The sequence below is a fragment of the Emydura macquarii genome, unplaced genomic scaffold (assembly GCF_026122565.2).
Source record: "Emydura macquarii macquarii isolate MOO-44397 ecotype Brisbane River unplaced genomic scaffold, CSIRO-AGI_Emac_v2 contig_1045, whole genome shotgun sequence".
Taxonomy (NCBI): Eukaryota; Metazoa; Chordata; order Testudines; family Chelidae; genus Emydura; species Emydura macquarii.
The window spans coordinates 6973579-6999752 of NW_027131182.1; the positions used below are offsets into that span (position 1 = coordinate 6973579).

Genomic DNA, 26174 nt, shown 5'->3' on the forward strand with positions numbered 1-26174 from the left:
CTTCTCTGACCCTTGTGTAGTCATTTTTGCCTGTGCAAAGTGAATCAGAACAGTAGTGTTTTACACTCATTTTACACAGGAGTAAGTGATTACTCTGAGTGTTCAGACAGTAGAGAAAGGTCCACTGTTTGCAGAGTTGATATAAACCACAATAGGACAAATTCATCCCTGGTCAAACACCAGTGAATTGGTCCAGAATATTCATAAGAAACTTTCAAGGATTTAGGATATTACTTGTTGAGATAAATGACAAGGCAACAGGTTATTTCTGTATTGTAAGTGAAAAGACATGTTGGCTGTTCACTGCTAACAATTATAAAGACGAAATAGATTTTACTGAATTTAGCAGAAAATTCTTATTTCAAGCACTACTGTGTTTACCAAAAGCAACAAGAAGTGGGTAGACCCTCCAGCTCCAAACCTTGCTACGTTTCCCCTCCACACTATCATTACCCTGCACAAAGTTGGGATTGATTTTACAATAATTTGTTAATTTAGTAAAATTTCTATTTTATCATTCAAATAAAAACTTAGCAAAGACTCTTGGTGCTTCAGTAATGTTTTTATGCAGGCCAGCATTTATTAGAAGGCCTGATTAAGGCATCTATAATTGGTTGCTGATGTACAAATTAGACCAAAAGTCCGAATCTCCTAGTGTTGCAAATCAGTTGTAGTTCCATTGTAACAAATGGAGTTGCACCACTTTAGGATGTGAGTGGAGAATTGCACTTTTTGTTCTGCATTTGTATAGCTCCTAGCACTAGTCCTGAACAGGGCCTCTAGGAAATACAAAAACCATAATACAAATAATAAAATAATACTAATTAATAACAAATATGCCCCAGATGTATATCCAGAACTGTCACGAGTATGGCCTTTCTTTTCCACCAGATAGGTGGACTAGGAATACCAGAGGGAAATTCCTTGGGTCCCACAATTCTTCCAGTGAGGACAATTATCCTTCAGGCATTACTACTTTTTAATGGATACCATCATACTGAGTATTGTATTTAATAAAAAGAAGTATTTTTGCTAATGAAAATAGTCAAATGATCTGGCCCTATTTTGCACATTCCTCTCATTAATATCAAGGGTCCTAGAATTTGAGGGCGGGGACAGGAAAATAAGTTCATTGTTGATCAAATATTTAATGCAAATTATCTTTTTTTGCATTTTTACAAACACATCAAGCCATCCTTTGTATGCCTTTTACATAACACAGTTCATGAACTGTTAACGAGCACAGTGTAAGTTAATGTCTATAACACTGTTCACAGCACGCACCAAAAATAAAAGAAGGTTGCTGACAGCCATAGGGATTATTGCTTCATGGCCAATAAAACTGAACACTTATGAAAAAAGCAATTTCTTTAGGTGCACTCAGTGGCAAATTTCTGTTTTTAAATGATGCACTTTATTTTTAAGTGGATTATGTCAGGCTCCTGATCTACTTATTTTGTACTACAATATGGTGAGCTAACTTATTTTTTCTTCTTATTTAAGTTTATGAAAACATAAAAGGTGCCCATGCGTTACTCTGTGGGCATTTGATATTATTTAAAATAACAACACAACAAACCAAAACCAATAATAAATGCCCAGAGGAAAACTCCAGCCCTAGCACTACTGAACAGGGGGATTTTCTCACCATGTTGGCATCCTCCATAAACAATCACTCCCTTAGGGTGTACCACCCTTTGGACACCTGAGCAAAAAAGTGGACCATTCAAAAGAGTTATAAGAATATGCTGATATACTATGAATGGTTGTGCTTCTCCATGACAACAGGTAAGGAAACTGTGGTCGTGGTAACAACAACTGGTCTGTGAGATTAAGCTTTGGACTTCATATTAGGCCACAAAGGAAGAAAGATGGTTGTGGATACTGCTTATGGAGTTGACATGCTAAAACAGTATGTGGCTGGAACTACATCCTGTAGGGCAAACACTTTGTGTCCAACACACACTTTTGTACATTTCACAATCTGAATTCTTGACCTAGCCATTTACTAATTTTACTGTTTGTGTACCTGGTGTGTTTAAGACTTTTTAAAAACTCAAAACCAGATGCTCACATGGATGTTCATGAAAATTGAAGTCAGAGTTTCCATTCTGCTTTCTATTGTGTTGAACTTGGGTGCAATCATCCACTAAGTAATTCATAGGAGAGTACGTAGTTTCTGCCTTTTCCAGTCCAATAAGCATGGTTACCGTAGAACATGGATCCTTAAGACTTGTTAAAAATTATTTGTGTGTCAGATAATTAAACATTTGTGCATGAGCAGTACAGTTTTTGAGTTTTTGTGATCAAACATCTGAGAGAGAAGTCCAGACTATTATTAGGACAGTAGCCATCTAACATAGTGAGGCCTATGCTTCTTGCTGTTGAATTTTACAGATTGTTTCTTGTTCAGAATGTTTTATTTTAAAGGGTGATTTTACTGTCAGTTTTCTCTTTTCCCCTCTTCCCCCATTCATTTTATTCACACACTTCCATTTCACCTTGGCCCTTTGTTTTCTAACACAGCAGTTGTGCCAACTACAGTGCTTCCCACCAGCCCTGAAACCCTTGTTCCACCAACCTCTCTGACTGATTCCTCTCCTTCCCCTTCAGCTACCCCAAGTTCCAGTGTCCTCCCCTCTGCTCCCCGAGATGTGGTCCCTGTTTTGGTCTCCAGTCGATTTGTCCGTCTCAGCTGGCGCCCACCTGCAGAAACTAAAGGGAATATCCTGGCATACACTGTCTACTTCTCCAGGGAAAGTGTCAACAGGTAGGTGCCAGTCACTAAGATAACTTCAGCATCCTACTGGTATTATCAGGTTGTTCATGTTCCTAAAGCTCTGCAAGTTTTTTAGTAGTGGCTCACAAACTATTCTTACATTTTGCATACAGTACTTCACAATAAAACCCAGCATGAAGACAGAAACATTTCCCATGACAATCTATCTATTGTAATTGATCTAAGTTGATATACCATGCTTATTACCTTGATATCAGAGCACCTTTGTGGCTAGAATAGTAGTCTATTGATTGAAGTTTATGCAATCCTAATTTACTTGTAACAATTTTATCATCCAAATTACTTGCCTAGTATATGACTAATAGCTTAGCACATTTATTTTTCATTCTGCTCTGGAGATATAGGTTCAAGTTCTGTAAAAATCAAAAGTGAAAGTAAATTAGGTGAGCTTTTCTTAATCGATAAATGAGGATGGCTCCAGCACAAAGACAATGTCTAATTCAGCAGTGGTATAAAATGAAGTAAAAAGAATGGGTGCAGGAATGGTTCAAGTATTACGGGTGAGAACTGAGCTGTTTACAGCAGGGTTGTATATGGGAGCTTGCACTATGCTATGCTTCTGTTTCATAAGTACTTATAGTTGTACATTGAAAAGTTATTCTGTAATAATGGCATCGTAGGGCCTTGTCTGTGCTCACATGATTCCGGTGTGCTCAGTATACTCACGAAAAAGATGTTTTCAGTTTGTTTTTGTTTTGTTTTCCTAACTGGCAAAATCAGCCTGGGGATCTGAGAGTTAAGCTGGATTTTTCCTTTCCTTCACATTATCAGTAATCCAGCAGGAGTTTATTGCATGTAACTTTCACCTTAATTGCACTTGTAATGCACCTCAACTGTGCAGGGGTTACTGGTACTCTTGTAGGAGCCAGAAAGAACACAGCTTCTCAGGGTGAGATAGAAAAAAACCTATCTTGATTTGAGAAGTAAATGTATTTGCAATGGAGTCATTGAGAACTAATAAACTTGGAACTTCATGGCCATTTTGTATAGTTATTTTCCCCAAAAACCTTTCCCCACAACATTTTGATCCCATTTAATGAGGTGGAGCAGCCATTTGCAGAGAGGTTTTTAGGTTTAGCCTTGTTCTTTTGGGTCTATAACCTATGTCGGATCCACAGTGAAGTATGAGCTTAGCTATGAAGGGCCCAGTCCCATTTTCTCATTGTTTACTTGTACTCTTCTGTCTGTCTGTATCGATCTGTTGTCTCTTGTCCTACACTAAGATTGTAAGTCTCTTGGAGCAGGGAACGTCTTTTTGTTCTGCGTTTGTGCAATGGGGTCCTGATCCAAGACTAGGGCTCGTAGGCGCTACAGTAATACTACTAGTAATAATTAATACAGTCTTACCAAAAGATAAACTCCCCTTTTGAAGATTAGCATGTGCAAAAACTTCAGGATTAGGCCCTTGATCTACAGTGTGGTATGATTTATTTTATGATGCTATAATAATATATAGGGATTTTTAAGAAAAACTTTGCTATACACCGCCCAGAACCATCAGAAACCTATAGTTACGACAGTCATTCTTACAGCAAGGGTCAAACCCCTCTCTTAAATGGAAAACTGCACCCATTTCATGCAGCAGAACAGCCTGCAAGTACACAGTGCCTAAAGCACTTCTTTTTATGATTAAAGTGTGAAAACTTATTCTTTTTTCAAAGAAGCTCTTTAATTAAGTTGGCATTTCGGAGACTAGTGCTGGAGGCAGCCATCTTCTTGAAACATGATGTCATTTGTGGGAGCCCTGTGGAGTGATGGGTTTATGTTGAAAGCACAGGCCTAGGAGCCAGGGTTGTTGGGTTTTATTCATAGGTCTGGTACAGACTTCTCTAGGACCTTGTTTTGTGAGGATAATATATTAAAGGTTCTAAGGCACTCAGATACTTGGGGATATATAAGTAACTAAGATAGCTAGAACAGGCTAAGCACTGTGTGAGGAGCTGACTGTCCTTAAAATTCCACTTGGATCAGCACATGCTCAGCACCTTACAGGATTAATCCATTAGTTGTTTCAAGTTGGGCATCCAAAAATTGATGCACCTAAATAAATGGACATTCTTGAAAATATGGATATTAATGTCTTTGCTTCAATTTCCTCAACTATAAACCAGGGATAATAATATCACCCATACTGCACATGGAAACTTTCAGCACTGATGTTTGTAAAACAATTTGGGATTTGTGGATGGAAGGGATGCTAACAGTGTGAAGCATTATTACAATTATTTTTCATCTGCTTTAATGCTAGCCTAGGAATCGCCATACTTAATCAGAGCAGTGGTCTGTCTAGCCCAGTATCCTGTTTTCAACAATGGCCAGTAACAGCTTAACAGTCAAAAGAATACTTCAACATTTAAATTTGTTGTTATTTTTTTAGGATTGCAAGATATCTATATCTATATATTAAAGGCAGCCTCTAATTCCCTTACACTTGCTGAGTATTTTCTTCCATTTAATTTCAGTAGGACTACTCACAAAGTAAGGTGTTATGCAATGTGAGGGTATTAGAATCTAGCTCTAAACTAGATATGGAAATTGTTAACACTCTCTTGAAGAGGATTCTTATGCTTCCAATATTAAAAAAATAATAATCTTTTTTAGCAAGGTGGCTGCCTCCATCACTTAGCTTAAAAATGCCAGTTGTAATTAAAAACTTTCTTTAAAATATATATATTTAACAGTTTAGCCATGGAGAGAAGTGCCTGTGGTCTTCTGAACTTTCAGACTGTGAGGGTGAACAAAATGAATGTAATTTTCCTTTAAGTGCTTGCATGGACTACTGAGACATTTATTGTTTATACTTGTTTTTACCAAAGAGCTATTTTTCTCTTTATAAAAGTAGTGGATGTGACATTAACCTCAGGCATGCAAAGAAATTGTCAGGCAAATTACTGTAATTCTAGAGTAAGGAGCACTTCCCAGTGTTTGAGAATAACAATAATTTCGCTTGATGATTGACAGTACTGGTAATTAGTAAAAAACCATCAGTAAAAATGTTAGATCAACATCCATCATCTGGCCCTCACTTGTCCAGCCTTGTTCCTCTGAAACACTATCATCTCCAATAGGGAGATCACGTGCATCCTCTTTGTGAGTCATCCATTCACACATTACTTCCTCATGGAGAGGTCCCGCGACCTGAAGTATTCCCCAAACATATATAACACTGCTAGCTGGGGCATCAAAACCAGCAGCGGGACATCGTTAACCTGGTCCAGCACCAATTTGCTATGAATATCTAAAATAGATTTCTCCATAATTAAGAGATGTAACCCTTCACAGGGGGAATCTATCCCTTGCCAGGGGGAGGCTATCCTTACCAGGGGGGCAGATTTTGATGTGATCGTCCACCCCAACTCTCCCCCAAAATGGGAGAGTTACCCTCCACAATTCGCATGGTGATGCACACCAGTTACTGACTCTCACCACGAGGAGGTGGAGGTAGGATTGCCATCCAGAGGCTTTTCTCAATGAGGGGCCCCTACCAGCTTAAAGATGAGTCCTAACGGGGGGTGGGGGGGTGGAGGAAGAGGGCTTAGCTCTTGGAAGAGATGCCCCTTATGGCTTGTCTCACGCCATCTCTCTCTCTCACCAATTACCCAGTCCATTTCAACCCTGAGGTATTTTGAGGGAGGGTACTCAACCCCTCTCGACCATTCAGACTTGACAACTGGACAGGGTCCAGAGATGCATAAATGACTTAAGAGAGTCTAGACCATACCTTTAGACCATACTATCAAACATCTTCAGAGCCAATCTATAGCTGCACAGTAACTACTGGGTGATAGTCATCCATCCATCTCAAACCGTATTGAGAACCAAGTCTCCACAGATTGTACACTTTCTAGGTTGAGGCCATTGCTTCATGGCTACTCCAATTTTCCGATAAGGAAATTTTAAACCTTCCGCATCAGCTCTGCTGCATTACATGCTGTCATTACATTAGATGCCAAAGAGCCAGGTGAAACTTTGAATTTGAGCTAATAGGAACAGTGGATTGTTGAAAACAAGCTGGACTCCTTTCAAGGATGTCTTTCCTTACCAGACACCAAAAACATCTAAAGGGGAGAAGAGGGAGAAGTTTGTTTAGAGTGGGGCTATAATTCGAAGAAGAAGGCTCCTTTGATTCAACACTTCCAAAGAGAAGCCCCTTTGGAAGTGAAGGCATTTATCACTGTACCCTCACCTTTCCTGTACTTTTGATGTCCTGCTCTTTAATCTTCACACTTGGGTACGCACGCTTCAGGGTTCCAAACACTGAAATGGTTTTGCTTACTGATAAGGAAAGCACTTAAAGATAAAGGGCAGGGTTTTTTTTTCTTTATAAGCATGATAAAACTAACGTAAAGCTGTTCAAAAATAAATAAATAAAAAACCACAAAAAACCCACCTGCATCCAAAGGAATATCTGCATGAGAAAATAGCTTAGTTTAAAAGATATTTTATTTTCAAACTATCTATTGACATAGGAAAGAATTATTTAAAAGAAAAAATAAACATGATTCAAAGTAACAGGTGACCATAAGTAAGGATAAATATCTGTTAGTGGATGCGAATGTTTGTCTTTTCCATTAAAATATCATGTCACATTTTTAAACTAAGGGTAAAATTTTCAATAGTGCTAGAGTGACTTAGGAGGCTGAAGCCTTGTCTATATGGGAAAGCTTTTTTCTGTGAAAACTAGTTTTAAATTTAAATGGATATTGTTATACAAGTATATTATGGCATAAGAGTGGCTTTTATGGTTTAGTTTAAACCTCTTCCCAAGTGACATAAGCTTAAAAAAAAAAAGGTACTTTATACCTGAATAAGAATGTTCACACAGGCAATTATACTGGTGCAGTGATATGTAATCTATAAAACTTTCCCATGTAGACATGTATATCCCATTTACAAAAGTGACTTAGACACTTACAAGCCTACCTAGATTGTGAGCAGCTTGTATAGGGCCTGCTCTGTGACTGGGGCTCCTATGTGCTACAATAATGCAAATAATAACTACTAATACGTTTCATTGAAAGTCAATGGGACTTAAGAGCTTTTGAAAAATTTATTCAAAAGTTTTAAAATTAGTACTAGGCTCAAGATGCAAAAACTGGATCCAGATCCAGCTTTTTAATTCCCCAAAGCTCAGGGGCGTTTTAATTCAGGTTTTAGGTTTGGCATATTATATAGATGGTAAGCTCTTCTGAGCAAGTTTCTGCTTGTCCTGTGCATTGTGTAGCATGTTTTTTTCCTGTGAAAATTCACTCATAATAATAGGGAGTCAAATTCAATATTCAAATCCACCTCCTGGTTCAGATGTCACATATTCCCCCAAATTCTGGGGCTGTTGGCATGATTCAACCTGAACTATTTTTAAAACCTGCTGTCATATTGGACTTCATTTTATCTGGTTCTCCTTCCTGATCTGATTTAAACATGCAGCTTTGCTCTCTGGTCATTTGTTTGCATTCACTGTTCTTTTCATCTTTAATCTCCTGCCCCCGCTCCCATCTCTGTCTTTGTCAGTCTGACCCTGGACAATGTGGGCATTGATTCATGCAGGCATTTGATCTTTATGTGGTTTTACATTAGTCACCGGAAAGACAGACCTATTATTTACTTTTGGCAATTTGTTCATGATCTAGTGCATGTTATTTTGAGAAAAATGACATTCAGTTCAAATATCACCTCAGAATATGTCTAGTTAGCCATGCACAGTATTCATGGAATTCTGTCTTTTCAGTGAACAATAAAAAGAGGAATACTATATTTACATGGCAAGATATTCTAGTCCAAAGTCCATGTTTAGGTTCTAACCCTTTGAATTTCGAATTCATTTGGATCTGGGATTTTGGTTTCTGCCCATCTTTCTTCTTAGTTGCTATTAGTAAATCATAATATTTTCCCCGGTAAATGAAATTAAGACCCTGGTCTTACAAAGAGATTGGTCCTTTTGGAGACAATAGGACTCCCTTTGACATAAAGGTCCATATATGAAGGATCAGGTCCTATATTATAAAGGACCAAGGCACTCATTTGTTTTTTCTTTTTGGTCACAACGTAACAGGTGCAAAATCTTAAAGACAGAAAGGCCATTAGATCATCTAGTCTAACCTGTGTAGTACAGGCTATAGAATTTCACTCAGCTACCCCTGTACTGAGCCCCAAAATTTGTGTTTGACTAACACATATCTCCCAGAAAGATTTTCATCTTAAAGTTTTCAAAAATTATTCCCAGATGCACTGTTGATGTTTGTTTTATTATTTCTTTTTATAATCCAGGTCTTTTTGTTATTTCATAGGAAGTAACAAAAGAACATAAGATGCCAAAACCTTATTAAATTAATAATATTAATTTCACAGCAAGGAAAATTAACATGACTCTTCCACCTTGAAACAATTAATTAGGTGTTTGATACATTGTAAAAGCATTTGTTGCTCACCTAAGAGCTGTATGGAAACAATGTAATTACATTATTAACACCCTGATACACTTACATAAGATGATTTACATTCACTTTTGGAAATTACATGTTGTAGGATCCATATTATAAATAGGTGAATCACATTAGAAGCTGTCGTTTAGTTTACACATGAATGTTGTGGCCAAGATTTTAAAAAATGGATGTCTAAAGTTCAGGGTACTCGATTTCAGTGGGAACTGCAGGATCTTCAGCATTATCTATGGTACTTTATATGGCCCCTCACAATTTTCAATGTATTTATCCTCACAACTGCCCTATGAGTTAGAGTGGTGCTATTATCCCCATTTTATATATGAAGAATTGAGGCAGAGAAAAACTAAGTGACTTGCCCAAGGTCACACAGGAAGGCTGTTACAGAGCAGATACCTGAACCTAGGTCTCCCAAGTCCTCGCCTAGTGTCCTAAACCTTCTCATTTAAAAAATCAAATCACTTATGTAGGTCCTAAATAAGGATTTAGGATTTCAAAGCATAATTTAAAACCCCCCATTTTTGACTATCTATCTATTTTATGGCTTTATATTATTACCCATAACTGTAGTATCAGGTTGCCTCTCACGTAAACTTGAAAGCAGTCATTAAGTCCTTAGTGGACTTTATGAATCTCAGATCTTCTTTCTTTATTTTCTCCTGAGTTGAATCCTGAGGTCCTGGCTTGGTTATTACTCAGTCCTTACTCAGTCAAGTTTGGAACATTTATTTTTGCTATAGTACATTTCCTATTTTCTGAAGTTAGGAGAACTTGCAGTGCTGTATTAAAATAAAGTGGGAGAAACTTAGAAAAAACTCCTTAGATGTTGTAAAACAATACATCAGCTAGTCTCAGGCCATTAATCTGAGATATAAGGCATATAGGACGATTCTGCATTGCAATTGCAAAAAGAACATTTCTAGATTCAGATGTCAGGTTTCTAATATTTTATTTGGAAGACATCTTCAATATGACAGTTAGAAAACCCACAAAATAGGAGTTAGACAAGTAATGGAACCTACTCTAATATAATACTGTCCATCTTTTCTGGTATATAAAGAGGGAAGTATTGGTTAGTATAGAGCAAGATAGCCAGGGACAGGAACACCTTAGGCAGTGATTTAGGCACCCAAATCTAACTGAAATTCGATGGAAGATGAGTACCTAAATCTCTGAAGTGTCTTTGAAAGTCCCAGCCATAATTACTATCTGCTTATTGAGTGCTTCTTCTGACATATCTAATTCTGAATGGATTAAGATGTACTTCCTGAAATGTAGATCAGAGGAGCAAACCCGTTATGAATACCCCCATGTCTGTGTCCAATAGGCCTGATTCTTCTTTATTTTGCAGATGGCAAAATGCTAGCATGTCAGCATTTTCTATTCACACAGTAGGTATCATTTTACACCCGCTTTACACAGACTACACAAGATAAAAAGCTGTGGAGATTCTGGTTCTATGAGCCTAAAGTATAGATTTGATACATTTAGGGGAAATAATGATACTCAAAGGCAATATAGACTATTCAGTTCCTTGACTGGACAGCTACACAACAGGGAAAGAAAATTTAGGTATTTCCTTTGCTTATTACTTGGAATAGATTTGCTGCAGAAGTGCTGGAGGCTGCATATCATCCCTAATGTGTGTGGACATCACTGCAGGTGGCATTGCCCCAGAGGAAGATGAACAGATATATAAAAGCAAATGCAAACATCAAAAGTTCTAGAGAATCTATTGCACTTAAGAGAAGTTTCACTTTTTTGAGGTTAAGGTGAATGAAATTTCCCATTTTTGCTTCCTCGCTGTTTTTCTTTCACCACTTCCTTTCCACCATTTTGTGGTTTGAAGGGCCACTGTTGTTACTTATTTATATTAACAAAAAGTGCCTCTAGTAGGCAATAGCAATACAATATCTATGACAATCCCATAGCTCACCAAAATTATTTTTTTTGTCTTTATTTCTTACTGTTGTGAATTCCCTCATTCCAAAGAATTAATGTAAAGGTTGTTATGGGCTAGATTCTGCATTGGCATGAATCCTTTGTTACCTCACTGACTTCAGCAGAGGGCCAATGAGTCTGGAATATGGCTTATTTTGGGTTTGATTTCAACAGGATCCATTTCACAAAAGAAGGGAATAGCTTGGAATGTTCTGGATTCCATCACTTGTATGGTGTGAATAATAGAAATTAGAAATGGAAGAGACCAGGGATTAAAAGCATTTGGGTTGGCCAAGCACAGCTCTATTCCTCCCCTAAAAGCATAGGGAGAGCTCCCATCCTCTTTCCATTTTGGGAAGCAGCACTCCTACACAGCTCCCTTTCCTCCTCGACTGATGTGGCAGGAAATCCACCTGTTGCTTTTAAGCTGCTTTAACCATTAGTAGAGACCTATGAAGTCACCACTATCTCCTATGTAGGACGTTGTTGGATTGCTTCCAAACTATATTCACCAGTGCTTTGTCCAATCCATTTTCAAATTACTGGAGCAATGGCAGACTCCATCATTTCTCCAAGAAGACCATCCATAGTCTTACAGATTTAACTATAACGAAACATTTTCCAAAGGGACAAAGGCATTGTTCTCTTTGCTGTATGTATTGCAGCATATAGAATTGCAGCAATACTAAAAACTAGTTTGACATATCTGAAACAGTTAATTCATATTTTTAAATGAAACATTTCTTCAACTTGAATTGTGCTCCTTTTACTGTTAGCTTTCAGCAGATATTCTAGCAAACGAATAGAGTTGGGCAAATCATCTGTAATGAATCCATTATAAAAATGATTTCCCCTCCTTTTCTCTTTGAGACAGTGCACAAACTGATGGTGATTATCTCAAACTTAAATCCTTATTTGTTGTTCAAAGTTATTTCCTGGATAATCACATGTTAATGACTCTGTCTGTAGCTTTTAGGGCTGGCCAGAAAACATGAATTCCGTTTTGTGAAAAATTTAGACATTTAGGCATTTTGTCTCATTTTGCATCAGAATGAAACCAAGACCTTTCAATTTTTTTCCTGAAAAATCAGAGAGAGAGCCCACCACACCTCAAAATAGCCAATAACTCAGGGTTAGGGCACTCACCTATGACGTGGAAGACCCAGATTCAGAGCAGGGACTTGAACTTTGGTCCCCTAAGTGTCTTAATCTAGAGAGAGAGAGACTGACTCTATAGCCTGGTGGTTAGGAATTAGTGTTGGCAGAATCCTGAAAAGATAGAAGAAAACATCAAGTCCTCACTGATAAAGTTTACAGATGACAGCAGTCTGGATCACTTGGTAAACTGGGCACAAGCAAACAATCTGTGTTTTAATACGACTAAGTGTAAAAGTATACATCTAGGAACAAAGAATGTACACCATACTTTCAGGATGGGGGGACTCTATCTTGGGAAGCAGTGAGTCTGAAAAAGATTTGGGGGTCATTTTTTTATTTTGCCTTATAGTGATAGACTCAAAGAGCTCAGTAAGCATAACAAAAAGAAGGTTAAGGAGTGACTTCATTATAGTCTGTAAATATCTACATGGGTAACAAATATTTAATAAGGAGCTTTTCAGTCTATCAGAGAAAAGCATAACACAATTCAGTGGCTGGAAGTTGAAGCTAGACAAATTCAGATTGTATATAAGGTACACATTTTTGATTGTGGGTAATTAACCTTTGGAACAATTTACCAAGGATAATGGTGGATTTTCCATCAGTGATAATTTTTAAATCAAAATTGGATGTTTTTCTAAAAGATCTGCTCTAGAAATTATTTTGGAGATGTTCTATGGCCTGGGCCATAAAAGGGGTCAGACTAGATGATCACAATGGTTCCTTCTAGCCTTGGAAGCTCTGAATCTGTGAAGGTGAGATTTCAGGGAGCCCAAACACCAAGTTTAAACCTATTAAGCCTTCTCAGAGTCAGAAGACTCGATCCCTCAGTTTAACACATATGGCTCTACTGTAGCTTTTAAGCCACAGTCTAACGTAGTAAACTATGGAGGAACATTGCCCCAGTTGCAGCGCCCAGTGGCATTGGCCCAGAAATATTCCCAATGCCTCTGAGAATGCAGGGTGTGCATGCACAACCATGGCCACAGCAGTTCCTTTCACTAGGTGAATCATGTTCTCCTGGCTTCTGTCTACTGGTCAGTAGGGAAGGAAATGAAACTATGGCTTCATCCTAACCTGTTTAGGGAGTCCAGTGCCACCAACAGATACACCTTTAGTGATTGTGTGCTTAGAAGCCAGGATCAATAACATAGCTGGAATCTGAGAACACATGTGAAGGAAGGAGGACTTATTGTAGTCTGTATCTCAACTCTGGGTACATGCACAGGACCAGTCATAGCTTTATCTTAGGGGACTGAAGCTAAAATCCTTATTCACTTCATAAACGGGCCCCACTCCCAGATACTTTTGGTACTATATTGCCCTTGATCTGTGTGCTCCACTGCTGTTGACAGCCATGGGAGTTGCACACATGAATCAGAAGCTGTCTAACTTCCTCGTCTATGAGAACACCACCTCGATATTTTTGCGAAGATGCTCAAAGAACTAAATGGGGCATAGCACAAACTTTACAAATCTGTTTTCATTTCAGACCTTTGTAATGGAGACAGAATCAATCGGATGAATATACTTCAGCTCTGTGTGATATTTATGCATTAGCTACAGTAACTGACAATACTGAACAGAGCTCTGTTAGTTGGGTGGTGTTATACTTTTATCCCCATAATCATCAGGAAAGCACATCTGTTAGCAGCACTGACAAAGCTTGATTTGTGGAACAATCAGAACCTATTTTTCTGTCATTAGCCCAATGTTTATGATCCAGTATGCATCTCACTGTCAAGATCACAGATGTCTCTGTTTATTGAAAAGCTATTTGTTTCCCATCAGTTTCAATTTCCTATTGTACTAAGACAGAAAAGGAACCAGAAGATTGTGTTGATTATGAAGTGCTTATAATAGAAAGTCTCTGACTTTCTTGTAGTCCTTAGCAGCATTTATCTTGGGCCCCATAGCATGAATTAATTTGTAACATAATGCTTCAGGCAACTAAAAGAAACTCTAAAGACACATAACCCCAAAGTCAGAATTAAAGGAGTTAGGAATATTTTGATAGTTTTCTAGATATTATTAAATAAATATTGCTTAGAAGGTTAATTTAAAATTTCTTTTTAAATTTAAAACTTCACATTTAATTTTAAAGTTATTTTTGTGTGCTAATATTTTTACTTAGGGAACGAGCGCAGAACACAACACAGTCTGAGACACTTCAGCTTACAGTGGGAAATCTGAAACCAGAGGAGACCTACACGTTCCGAATTGTGGCATACAATGAATGGGGACCAGGAGAGAGCTCGCAGTCCATCAAGGTTGCCACACAGCCTGAATGTAAGTATGCAGCATTATGGTGTTTCCATTTTAGACAGGGTTAATAATGATCTACTTCTGCAGCATCTCTGCATCTATCTTGCTTTATTACTGTAAGATTTACGAATAATTCTGTAAATAGTGTTAGCAGAGTCTGTATGGATAGTGAAAATAATCTTCCCTCTATTTTCAATGTAATATAAGATATTGTAAGGAGCGGAAGAATATTGTAACGTGAGGTCAGCTTAGTATGGCAAGAGCTAGGCCTTAGAAGTGGCAGCAGGCTTATGAGCAAGAGTTAGGCCTCTCAAGAGCCAGACTTGTAAGGGATAAGAGGAACTGTCTCTGGGTCTGGAAATATCCTTGAGATGAATATAGAAGCCAGCTGACCATAGGGTCAGTAGAAAATTAGCCGCTTCAGCAGCAAAATTAGCAACTTTAGTGATAAATAACTGACATCACCTTATTGTAAAAAGCCCTTAGCTAATGGCCAATAAACTAATGAAAAACAAGTGTTAAGGCCCAATCCCAATTTGGGTTGAGATACACGTCACCTGTTGCTGGGTAAAGTTTATTGTAAGGCTTAAGGAAAGAGGAGTATATTAGGAGTTCCTAGGACCCTCCCTGTTGAGGCTCTCCATGGATCCGTCGAGGCGCTAGCAGATGCCCCGGGCAGGTCAGTTCCCTGGTTGCAACTAGCTTATAGGATGGAGAATGGGGCCTCCCCACCCTCGTGCTGGTAAGTGCCTGACTGCCTGAATTGTACTCCTAACAGCTAACAGCTTAGCAGCAGCCTGAAATCTGTAACTTAAGTGCTGTGTGAATAAACTGCTGCATGGGTACTTCCTTGTCTGTCTCTTCCTCGTCACTGAGATCCCGAAATATGGACCCTCCGCTCCAGCGGAGCACAGACATGTTCCTACAATGTATTTCCAGAATAGTGAACTCTATAATATATTGTTAGTTGGTCTATTGACTTTGTATTGTGTGTCTCACACACACACCCATAATATTTCTCATACTTTGTATACTGGGACAAATACTAGTCCTATTGAAGGGCATGGAAAAATTTCCAGTGGCTCTAGCTGTTTAATCTATTTTTGGCTAATTAGAAATATTTTATATTACTCTGTATTTAATTGGAAACATTTTTATTAATCTTCAGTACATTTTGGAGCTTCCTTGCAGGCCCTTTGACCTTTCTTCTTTGTTTACTTCAGTTGTAATTATTTGCACACATGTATGAGGGAAGATAAACTTTCTTTAGTTCAGACAATTCTAAAATATGTCAGGGTTGCCACTTGTCCCACATAGGCAGTTTAATTTTGATTAACTTTGCGTTCCTTTTGTGAATAAAACCAAATCTAGAAAAGGGCTATCTTCAGACCAACTACAATGTGTGTGGAATGTCTTTGGAACAATGGAGAAGCCATGTAATAGAATCATAGAAGATTAGGGTTGGAAGGGACCTCAGGAGATCATCTAATCCAACCCCCTGCTCAAAGCAAGACCAACCTCAACTAAATCATCCTAGCTAGGGATTTGTCAAACCACACCTTAAAAACCTTTAAGGATAGAGATTCCACCACCTCCATAGGTAAATCATTCCAATGCTTTACCACCCTCTGGGTGAAAAAGTTTTTCCTAATATCCAACCTAGACTTCCCTCACTGCAACTTGAGACCATTGCTCCTAGTTCTGTCATCTACTGCCATTGAGAATAGCCTAGTTCCATCCTCCCTGGAACCTCCTTTAAGGTAGTTAAAGGCTGATATCAAATTTCCCTTGATTGTTCTCTTCCGAAGACTAAACAAGCCTAGTTCCCTCAGCCTTTCCTCATAAGGCATCTGCTCCAGCCCCCTAACCATTTTTGTTACCCTCTGCTGGACTCTTTTCAGTATGTCCACATCCTTTCTGTAGTGGTGGGTCCAAAACAGTACTCCAAATGAGTGCCGAATATAGGGAAAAAATCACTTCACTCAATCTGCTGGCAGTGCTCCTACGAATGCAGCCCAACATGCCATTAGCCTTCAAGGCAATAAAGACACACTGTTGACTCATATTCAGCTTTTTGTCCACTGTAATCCCCAGATCCTTTTCTGCCAAACTGCTGCTAGCCAGTCGGTCCCCAGTCTGTAGCAGTGCATGGGATTCTTCTGTTCTAAGTGCAGGACTCTGCACTTGTCATTGTTGAACCTCATCAAATTTCTTTTGGCTCAATCCCCTAATTTATCTACGTCATTCTGTATTCTATGCCTACCTTCCATGTTATCTACCATTCCCCCCTCTTAGTGTAATCTGCAAATTTGCTGAGCATGCATTCCACCCCGTCCTCCAGCTCATTAATGAAGATGTTGAACAAAACTGGCCCCGTTACTGACCCCTAGGGCATTCCGCTTGTTATCAGCTGCCAACTGGACATTGAGCTGTTGATTACTACCCATTGAGCCCGATGATCTAGCCAGCTTTCTATCCATCTTATTGTTTATTCATCCAACCCATACTTCTTTAACTTGCTGATAAGAATACTGTGAGAGACACTATCAAAATCTTTGCTAAAGTCAAGGTATATCACGTCCGCTTTCCCCACATCCACAGAGTCAGTCATCTCATCATAGAAGGCAGTCAGGTTGGTCAGACATGACTTGCCCTGGTGAATCCATGCTGACTGTTCCTGATCATCTTCCTCTCTTCCAAGTGCCTCAAAATGGATTCCTTGAGGACCTGCTCTGTGATTTTTCCTGGGCTGAGGTGAGGCTGACTGGTCTGTAGTTCCCCGGATCCTCCTCCTTTCCTTTTTTGAGGATGGGCACTATATTTGCCTTTTTTCCAATCATCCGGGACCTCTCCCATTCGCTGCGAGTTTTCAGTGGCTCTGCAATAACATCAGCCAACTCCCTCAGCACCCCCAAATGCAGCCCCCATGGACTTGTGCCTGTCCAGCCTTTCTAAGTAGTCCTGAACCTGTTATTTCACCACTAAGGGCTGCTCACCTCCTCCCCATTCTGTGCTGCCCAGTGTAGTAGTCTGGGAGCTGACCTTGTCTGTGAAGACAGAGGCAAAAAAAGCATTGAGTACTTCAGCTTTTTCCACATCATCTGTCACTTGGTTGTCTCCCCCTTTCTGTAAGGGACCCATACTTTCCCTTGACCGTCTTCTTGTTACTAACATACTTGTAGAAACCCTTCTTGTAACCCTTCACCTCCTTTGTTAGCTGTAACTCCAGTTGTGATATGGCCTTCCTGATTTCACTCCTGCATGCTCAAGCAGCATTTTTATACTCCTCCCTAGTCATCTGACCAAGCTTCCACTTCTTGTAAGCTTCCTTTTTGTGTTTAAGCTCACCGAGGACTTCATTGTTAAGCCAAGCTGGTCGTCTGCCATTTTTGCACATATATGTACACACTGCATGTTCCCTGGTGGATGTGTTAATGTGTGGATGTGTTAATCTTGAGAGAAAACAAAGATACCATCATTTGTGATAATTACACATAAACAAACAAAAAAAAACATCCCACCACCACAGAAGTAGGACAAATGCCAAAGTGGGAAATTACATTCTGCCTCGCTAAATTTCTCCTGTAGTGCAGATTTTTTGGGGGCAAAGTAGTCTACATTTCCTGCCATGTAATATAGTTTTGTAGTACTATTTTGCATTGTTATATAACTGCTGTGGCTACCTTTCAACTCTGAATGAGGAGAAATCAGGTTGTAAATCACGCTATAAATATAAAGAGTATTTGAGGTCCTTTGATGCAAGGCGCTATGTAAATGTTAGCTATTATCATGTTATTTACTCCTTCACATAACACAAGAACTAGGGGTCACCCAATGAAATTAATAGGCAGAAAGTTTAAAACACACAAAATAAAGTACTTCACACAACACACAGTCAACCTGTGGAACTCTTTGCCAGGGGATCTTGTGATATCCAGAACTATAACAAGGTTCACAAAAGATCTGGATAAGTTCATGGAGGATTGATCCATCAATGGCAATTAGCCAGGATGGGCAGGGATGCAACACCATGCTCTGAAGCTCCCTAGCCTCTGTTTTCCAGAAGCTGGGAGTGGATGATAGGATGATGGATCATTCAATGATCGTCAGTTCTGTTCATTCCCTCTGAAGCACCTGGCATTGGCCACTGTTGGAAGACAGGATACTGAGCTAGAAGGACCATTGATTCTTTTGTTTGTATGTTCATTTTAATCATTAAAATATATATTTTACAATTAAAAAAATTACATTAATGGTCTATCAAGAAAACATTTTCATAAGAGAACTTTGCATAAACATGCACCAACATCTGTAGTGTTGCTTTTAGTTTATGTGAAGCTCAGTTCACATAGAAACTCCTACAGTATTTAATAAAATTTCTCTCCTATATAGTAACTTGAAGGTTCGTTCCAAATTATCAAAATTTGATAAAGGAGAAAAATCTCTTTTCCCATTATTATTTATTTTACACCTTGACAAAATGATCTTATCATTTTGAAACAACTCTCTTCTGTGCTGAAATTCAGTCTCTATGTTAGTGTTTCCTGGAACATGATGTAGCTGTTGTAGAATGAATTATACGGCTGCGCTATAAATTTAATTTAAAGATTTCTGCGTTATTTGAAAATATCAGAAGTATTATGAAATCTAGGTTTGTTAAGAAATAAAAACCAATGTAAAAGGACATATAAAATGCATGTCTGTCAATGACTATTTCTAAAAGTGCATACATTTTCTCAGTAATCAGTTTAAGAGATCAACAAGCACAAGTTCCAGCTTTTGAAATAATCATCCAAAATATAAGGGATGGATTTATATGAAGGTCTTTGTCTCCAGATTAAATCTTCCTTTCAACTAAACTCCAACCCCTTTTTGCTCTGCTTTTTGTGGTATATAATTTCACTGCTGTATTATCAGTCAGGATTTAAATCCCTGGCTGCTTAAATCTTGTCTAATCTTTTCATACCACATGTGAAGACTTTGTAAGTTATTATTTTGACTCTTCAAGATGCTGTTAGAGGAGGTGGGTAGCAGAGAGTACAGAAATGGATCTATTTCTATCTTGGAGGATTGAGCTTCTCTATCAGAAATATTTTGAAGGTAGTCTCCATTTTGGGGCACCAACTCCATTATCTTCATCACCCTTAGGTATTAAGACATGCCTTTTAATAACCCTGTTTCTCTATGATGTGTGTATTGGAAGTGGTTGATAAAAGAATAGATTAATAGGGAGACGACAATATACACTTGTACAATTTGATTTGATTTACTGCTTAGCTGTCATGTAATTTGCAGCCTCTAAACATTTCCTTTGATCTCTGCATGCTAATGGATTCCTTTTAATTTACACTTATATTTAACCTTCTATTCAAGCATCTTAACGAGCTTGATAAAGAATAATTAATTAAGCCTTACTACATTCCTCTGATGTAGGGAAGTATTATAATACCTACTTAACTGAAGCACATGGGCCCATCTGTGTATCCATATGTCCACCCCCAACTGCGTGATGCAGAAGGGAGCATATCCACCAGAAAGCCAGTAACCCCACGCAGGGAGGAAAAGTGGCTAAGTGGATGCTCCTCTCCATTGAGCCTAGCCGCTTTGCCCCCTCCACAAAATAGCCACACAATCATTTGACAATGGAAAATTGGGTGAGCTGAAGGTGTGGCAGGAAGGGCTCCACTATATGGCATACTCCTCCCCTCTTCCAGAAATCTAACCAACCACAGACTGCAGAGTTATTGCTCCTTGCGACGGGACACACTCTGGGCCAATCCAGCCTCTCCACACCCATGGAGGTCACTTTAGAGTCAAATCAATGTAGTTTTGCTGCTGTGAGCACTTCTGCTAGCCCTGCATCTATAAAACTAAAGATGAAAGTATCATTTCAGAGAGGCATGGCATAACTAGACCTGACTTTGCGATCAACTATTATAAAAAAAAAAAAGGGTAGTATTAACTGCTGATAATCTACTGTTTCAGATCCTTCTTCCCATCTTAAAGAAAATATAATTGTGTGAGGTGAGAAATGAAAGAGTGAAATACCAGTTACAATCAGTAACTTTCAAGATAAAGACCCACAGATCAAAGGTTTTAAAGTTGGAGCAGAAGATTGCTATTATCTCAGTACATATCTATTGTGATTAGAAATTAGATAAGTGCAATCAAGAGAAGTGGCTGTGTGGTCAATGTCAACAGGACTGGAGACCAGTTTTTCAGTGAAGATGAATGATGGTGGGTAATTCTATCTCGTTGACAGAATCATGTAGATCTCTACCTCCATTGGTCTAGGTCTTAAGGGATTTCAGTGGTGTAACCTTTTTCTGTGGCAATTTATTGCGATCCTAGTTATGGGAGAGCTGAAAGGCAAAGCATTTTCATTATCTGAGAGGTCACCTAGTGCTGAAAGAGAATGCCACATGGAGGACTGTAATATATTTTAAGAGTACATTCATTCCTCTCTCTTAAAAGGCAGAACTGAGAAAGGAGAAAGATAATGTAATTTGGAAGAAGGACTGGCATTTGTTTAATGTTATATTTCCCATGAGAAGTCACAGGTTTAAGAAGATTTCCTAGTTCCACTGGTTGTGGACCTGGATCCGGTGAGGTGCTGAATCTCTTCTGCAAGCTGCGGGCACCTTCTTTTCTCAGCAAAGGCAAGGGAAGTTGAAAGTCCTCAGCACTTTCAGGATCAGACCCTTTGAGTAAAAAACAGGAGGCCAGATCCTTCTCCTATTGAAGTCAGTGGCATCAGTAGGAGAAGGTTTGAGCCTAAATAAAAAGCCTCAGGTTTGTCCCCTTGATAAAAACCATGTTTCCCAAATAAATCAACAGGAAAGTCATAAACAGGAGGCGCTAAACCACTCTGTTATAATCCATCATCAAAATCTGCATTTTCAGTATCAAAGATGAACTGTCACTATATTTATGATTGCTAAAAAAATCATCTGAAAGTAGTTGCAGGAATTTATTTTAACACTCACAGGGTCTGTTCTACACAAAGTAGGAGCAAATTTCCATTAATTTTAAAGAAATGTGTTTTGGGCTAATGGAAGCAGATAAAAACAGGCTTGAAATGTTTGATTCTATGTTCCGTCATTCTTCTAATATGAAAAATAAACAAATGAATAACAGCACGATGACAGGACATACTGTGATCATCAAAGCTGTTCTAAATCCCTCTTTATCCCCATGTTAGAAACAGTATATGTGGGGAAAACTTTCAGGTTTTTCCCAGAGGCCAAGGAAAAGGCAATTTCTCATTCAAGTGGGTATTTAATCTGTTGTTTGATTTTCCTCAGGCAAACAGCGACCTGTTGAACTGAGTCAAATATCTGGTCAGACATCCCTGACAACATAGAACTGGCTTTATTATTAAGAGACTATTTCAGAGTATACATATTATCATACTTACATATTATCAACAGAAGACAAACTTTCAGGCCAAATTTTCAGAATTGGATGCCTATGTTAGGTGCCTAATTCCAACATTAGATACTTAAATGAGCATCCTGATTTTTCAGAGGAGCTGAGTCTCCACATCTTCTGTGAAATTTGACAGTTCACAGCACCTCTGAGGTTCAGTCTTCTTAGGCCGTAATCCTGTCCCATCATTCTGAACAAACTGCTCTACCAAACTGCCCCCTCCTGCCACTATTAGTTGTGGATTCATGTGTAGTAGCTCACTGTGTTGGAATGAGTTAGTCTGATAAAGGGGGTGGTGGAAGATTGACATCCATAAGGGACAGAATTAAAGTTCCGGTGTATGGTCTGTGGTGTATAGTAGTGACAGAATAAAACTGGACAGTGTGTGGTGGCTGCCAACAGAAGATATTAGGTGGGATTTCAAAAAGCCACAAGAGATTTAGGAGCCTATGTCCCATTGAAAGTCAGTGGGATTTAAACTCCTTTCATTTACATGCTTTTGAAAAAAATATCTACAAGTTCTGTTGACTTTGATTGAAGTAAATGGGAGTTAGGCCCCATCCCTGCTTAGCTGGTTTTGTAAATCTGCCCCCTAGTGCTCTTGAAAATGTTTTTTTACGTCTATAACACAGAAGATTTTGTCAGTTGCAACTAAACAAATAATGGCTAAAACAATCCTAAATACTATATTTAAAAAATTCTGACTAGATCTACTCAAGTTTTCTTTCTTAACCAATTTTTGTGTAGATAGGCAATATTTTTAAATAGTTGTAAAAAAAAATATCACATTGACACAGACAAATTTCAGCCACAACCCAATTTTTAAACACTTCCTATTAAAAATGTATCTAAACAAAACTTCTTAGAAAATTCAAAGAGCATAAAAATTAATACTATGAAATTTCACAAGGAAAGGTGACGTGCTGGAAAAAACAGGAATGTTTGCCTTGTTTTAAGCCCATTTCAGAACCCAACTTCAACTATCAACCTTCAACTAGCTCCATAGTTCTACGTGTGTGTGTGCATGCGTGCGTGTGAAAGAGAAATGAATTGGCAAGTTAAAGAACAAAAGTGTATGGGTGTGTGTAACACAGACACACATCTTTGTCCTTTTAACTTGCAAATTTAGTTTTTTTTATGGGAAAAAAATGAAGGTCAGTCTCATCCTTGTGCAGATACTGATGGAAGGACTAAATTTGTACCTCTCGTAGTCTGTTCTGTTCAGGGTCGCATGGGAAGGTTGAATTGAGCCCCTAGCATCAAATGTTCAACGTTACTCAATATGCTAGTATCACAGTTATTTCCCATTCAAACATTTCTGATGTCAATGGTTAGAATTTCTTGCTCACATTTTCAACATTAATCATAACAATAATGACATCCTTTTTCTGGCCAACAAAACAATGCCAGCCTGTGTTTCAGGAAGTCTCAGTGTAATGTGTCTATGGATTGGTCTATGGTTTATTAACCCTTAACATTAGAAATTTCTACCAGAATGTGCAAATTGATGTGTTATCCCGTGTAGGTAGGCAATGGGTCAAGGGACTTGTAGTTTTTACATCTCCATTTGTCATTTTTATGACATGAAGCATCTGTCTGTTTCTTAGGACATATGCTCTACAATCTTTTTAGGCTTTTGGTCAAGGGTAAAATTTTACAGCCAGCCAGCTCTTCAGGACATCTTATTGGGGGAGGTGCAACTTAACCCCTTAATGCAGGGAATCCGGCATTCCTGGGGTGAATATCAGTATATACTCAGACTCAGACTTCAAGGCCAGAAGGAACCATCATCATTATTGGCAAAGAATCATCCAAAAACAACTGCTGCTGCTGTTGTGGCTGTATGCCAAGTAGATAAGCAGTAGACTCTTTTACAACACATCAAAGCAGAACATGTAGCAGTGAGACTCTTAACAGATTGTTGTCGTCATCATCTAGATCTACTCAGGGCATTGCTGAAACTACTGCCATAGGATGTTTTCGGAAAGATGTCATGAATTTCAGTGAATTTATAAATCTGCTCTTCCCAGACATCTGGATAGATCTGGTAATGGGGGAAGAGGGGTGTTTCAGAGGGAAAGGTGATTTTCTTTTCCAGTTCACTGATTCAAATACTGATTAGGCTGGCTGTGAACAAAACCGTCTCTTCTGGTGGATGTTCATCTGCAAAATGTTTTGTGAACTGGTGAGTGTGGTCCACTATCTCTTAATAGACTGTCATGCCATCACAAACAGCATGATGTTTGGCACTACTTGGCACCTCATCTGATCTGAGAGACTTAGGGCATGTCTACACCACCCCGCAGTTCGGACCTGGGGTGCGCGCATCAATGTGCTGTGCTGTAACTCCCCCGCGTGGGGTCAGGGTCTGTCCAAAACTGTTACCAGCAGCCATCCTGGCCTGGCGGTCAATGCAGTGTTCAGGAACCAGGGGCCAATGGGCAGGTTTGGAGCTAGGAACCAGATGTCAGAACCAACAGGAACCAAAGCCGGGGACAGTGCTGACTTGGAAGCCAAAAATCTGAAGCCCAGGATTGGAGCCACAATCTTCAGACTTCAAGGCAGCAGGGTTCAGGGACCAGAATGAGGCTGAGGGGAGGAACTGGAAGCAGGGTTGAAGTCAGGATCTGGGGACAAGTCCAGGAGCCAGGTAGCAGATGGCAGGGTCGGTAATAGCAGTAAGCCAGGATCCACCTTGTTGCACAGACAACTTCTTGTGTCTCTTTCTGGTTTTCATTGTGTACCTGGCCCAATTAGGGACTTCAGAGCTCCTCCAGTCCAGTCCCTGTGGAGGGTAGCTTTAGTGGAGCATAAGGCTTAGGGCTCCCAATTCTCCAGTCACTAGTAGAGCTGTTGGTTGGTGTTGTGGATGTGGCAGAGAACCGGGAGCCTGCAGGTCCAGGTTCAGGATCTGCAGATCCCTACAGGTAGATACTGCAGGCACAAACTTGTAGACAAGCCCTTAGAGTGGCAAGTACTGATTACCAAATTACCAAACCCAAACCACAAAGGAAGGTTGGTCTTGTGCATAAGGCAGTGGACTGGGACTCGGGAGATCTGGGGTCAGAGACATTCTGTGTAACACTGGGCAAATTGTGTAATCCCTCTGTACCTCAGGTCCCCATCTGTAAAATGGGGATTCATTCCTTCTCCCACCTGCTGTCTGCCTAATTTATCGAGATTGGGGCAGAGACTGACTCTTCCTATGGGTACGTCTATACTGCCAGCTACATGGTGATCAATTAAATGGGAGACACGTTCAATTGATCCCAGATGGGTTCTCCGGCCGACGCCGGTAATCCACCTCCCCGAAAGGAGTAAGGCTGCATCAACAGGAGAGCATTTCCTATCGACGCAGCGCCGTGAAGACGCCCCAGTACCTGAACGTAAGTACATTGACGGGAGATACACAAGCTACATTATGTAGCTTGCGGATCTCCCATCGACCACCTGTGGTGGTATAGACCAAGCCTATGTTTGTACAGCACCTAGCACAAACGAGACCCAATTGCATTTGGATGTTACTATGATAGAAATTAATAGTAAATAAATAACTAGACCTAGACCTATCTAGTCAAAGTGAAGCAGCATGGTGGAAGCTTCCACTGCTGCAGTCTATCCTGTGTCTATCGTGATTATAAACTGAGAGCTTTGCTCTCCATCTATCATTTTCCCATAACACTATTTTAAAGAAAAATCCTGCTCCATCCAAGTCTATCATCACCCCCATCAAATTTCACATATACACAAGAAAATAATTGCAGAATAATTAATATCTGCCTCCTGTTTCATTTGTTAAAGTGTATCCTTTTTTCAAAAAAAAAGTGTAGATGATATTTACCAATAGATTAAAGAGGTGGCATAGGTATTGTCACATTTCAGGGCAACTGCACCACTGTTCCCCCTCCATAGACCAGCAAAGGCACCCACTTTCAGAATCCCAATTCCTCAGCTATCACCTTTTTTTGGGCAGAAACCCATGTATCTCTCTCTCCTGACTGGGTTACTCCAGACTGCACAGTTCCTTGCTTGCACTGTGAATTCCCCATCAAATCAGACTGCCTAAGTAGCCCTGCTCTGCTTTCTCCTCAGAAGCTATAAACAGCATAATTGCCTACAGTTATAAGGTACCACACAGCTTT

The 26174-nt window shown here is 39.3% G+C and overlaps 1 protein-coding gene across 4 annotated transcripts in view; it reads left to right on the forward strand.

Moving 5' to 3' along the window:
- Window positions 1-26174, forward strand: part of DCC (DCC netrin 1 receptor) — a 653315-nt gene that overhangs the window by 452490 nt on the left and 174651 nt on the right. For all 4 annotated transcript variants that reach the window (XM_067545413.1, XM_067545412.1, XM_067545415.1 and 1 more), the window contains 2 exons: window positions 2614-2770; window positions 14474-14628. In XM_067545413.1, coding sequence (XP_067401514.1) covers window positions 2614-2770; window positions 14474-14628 — 312 coding nt within the window. The remainder of the gene's footprint in view (window positions 1-2613; window positions 2771-14473; window positions 14629-26174) is intronic.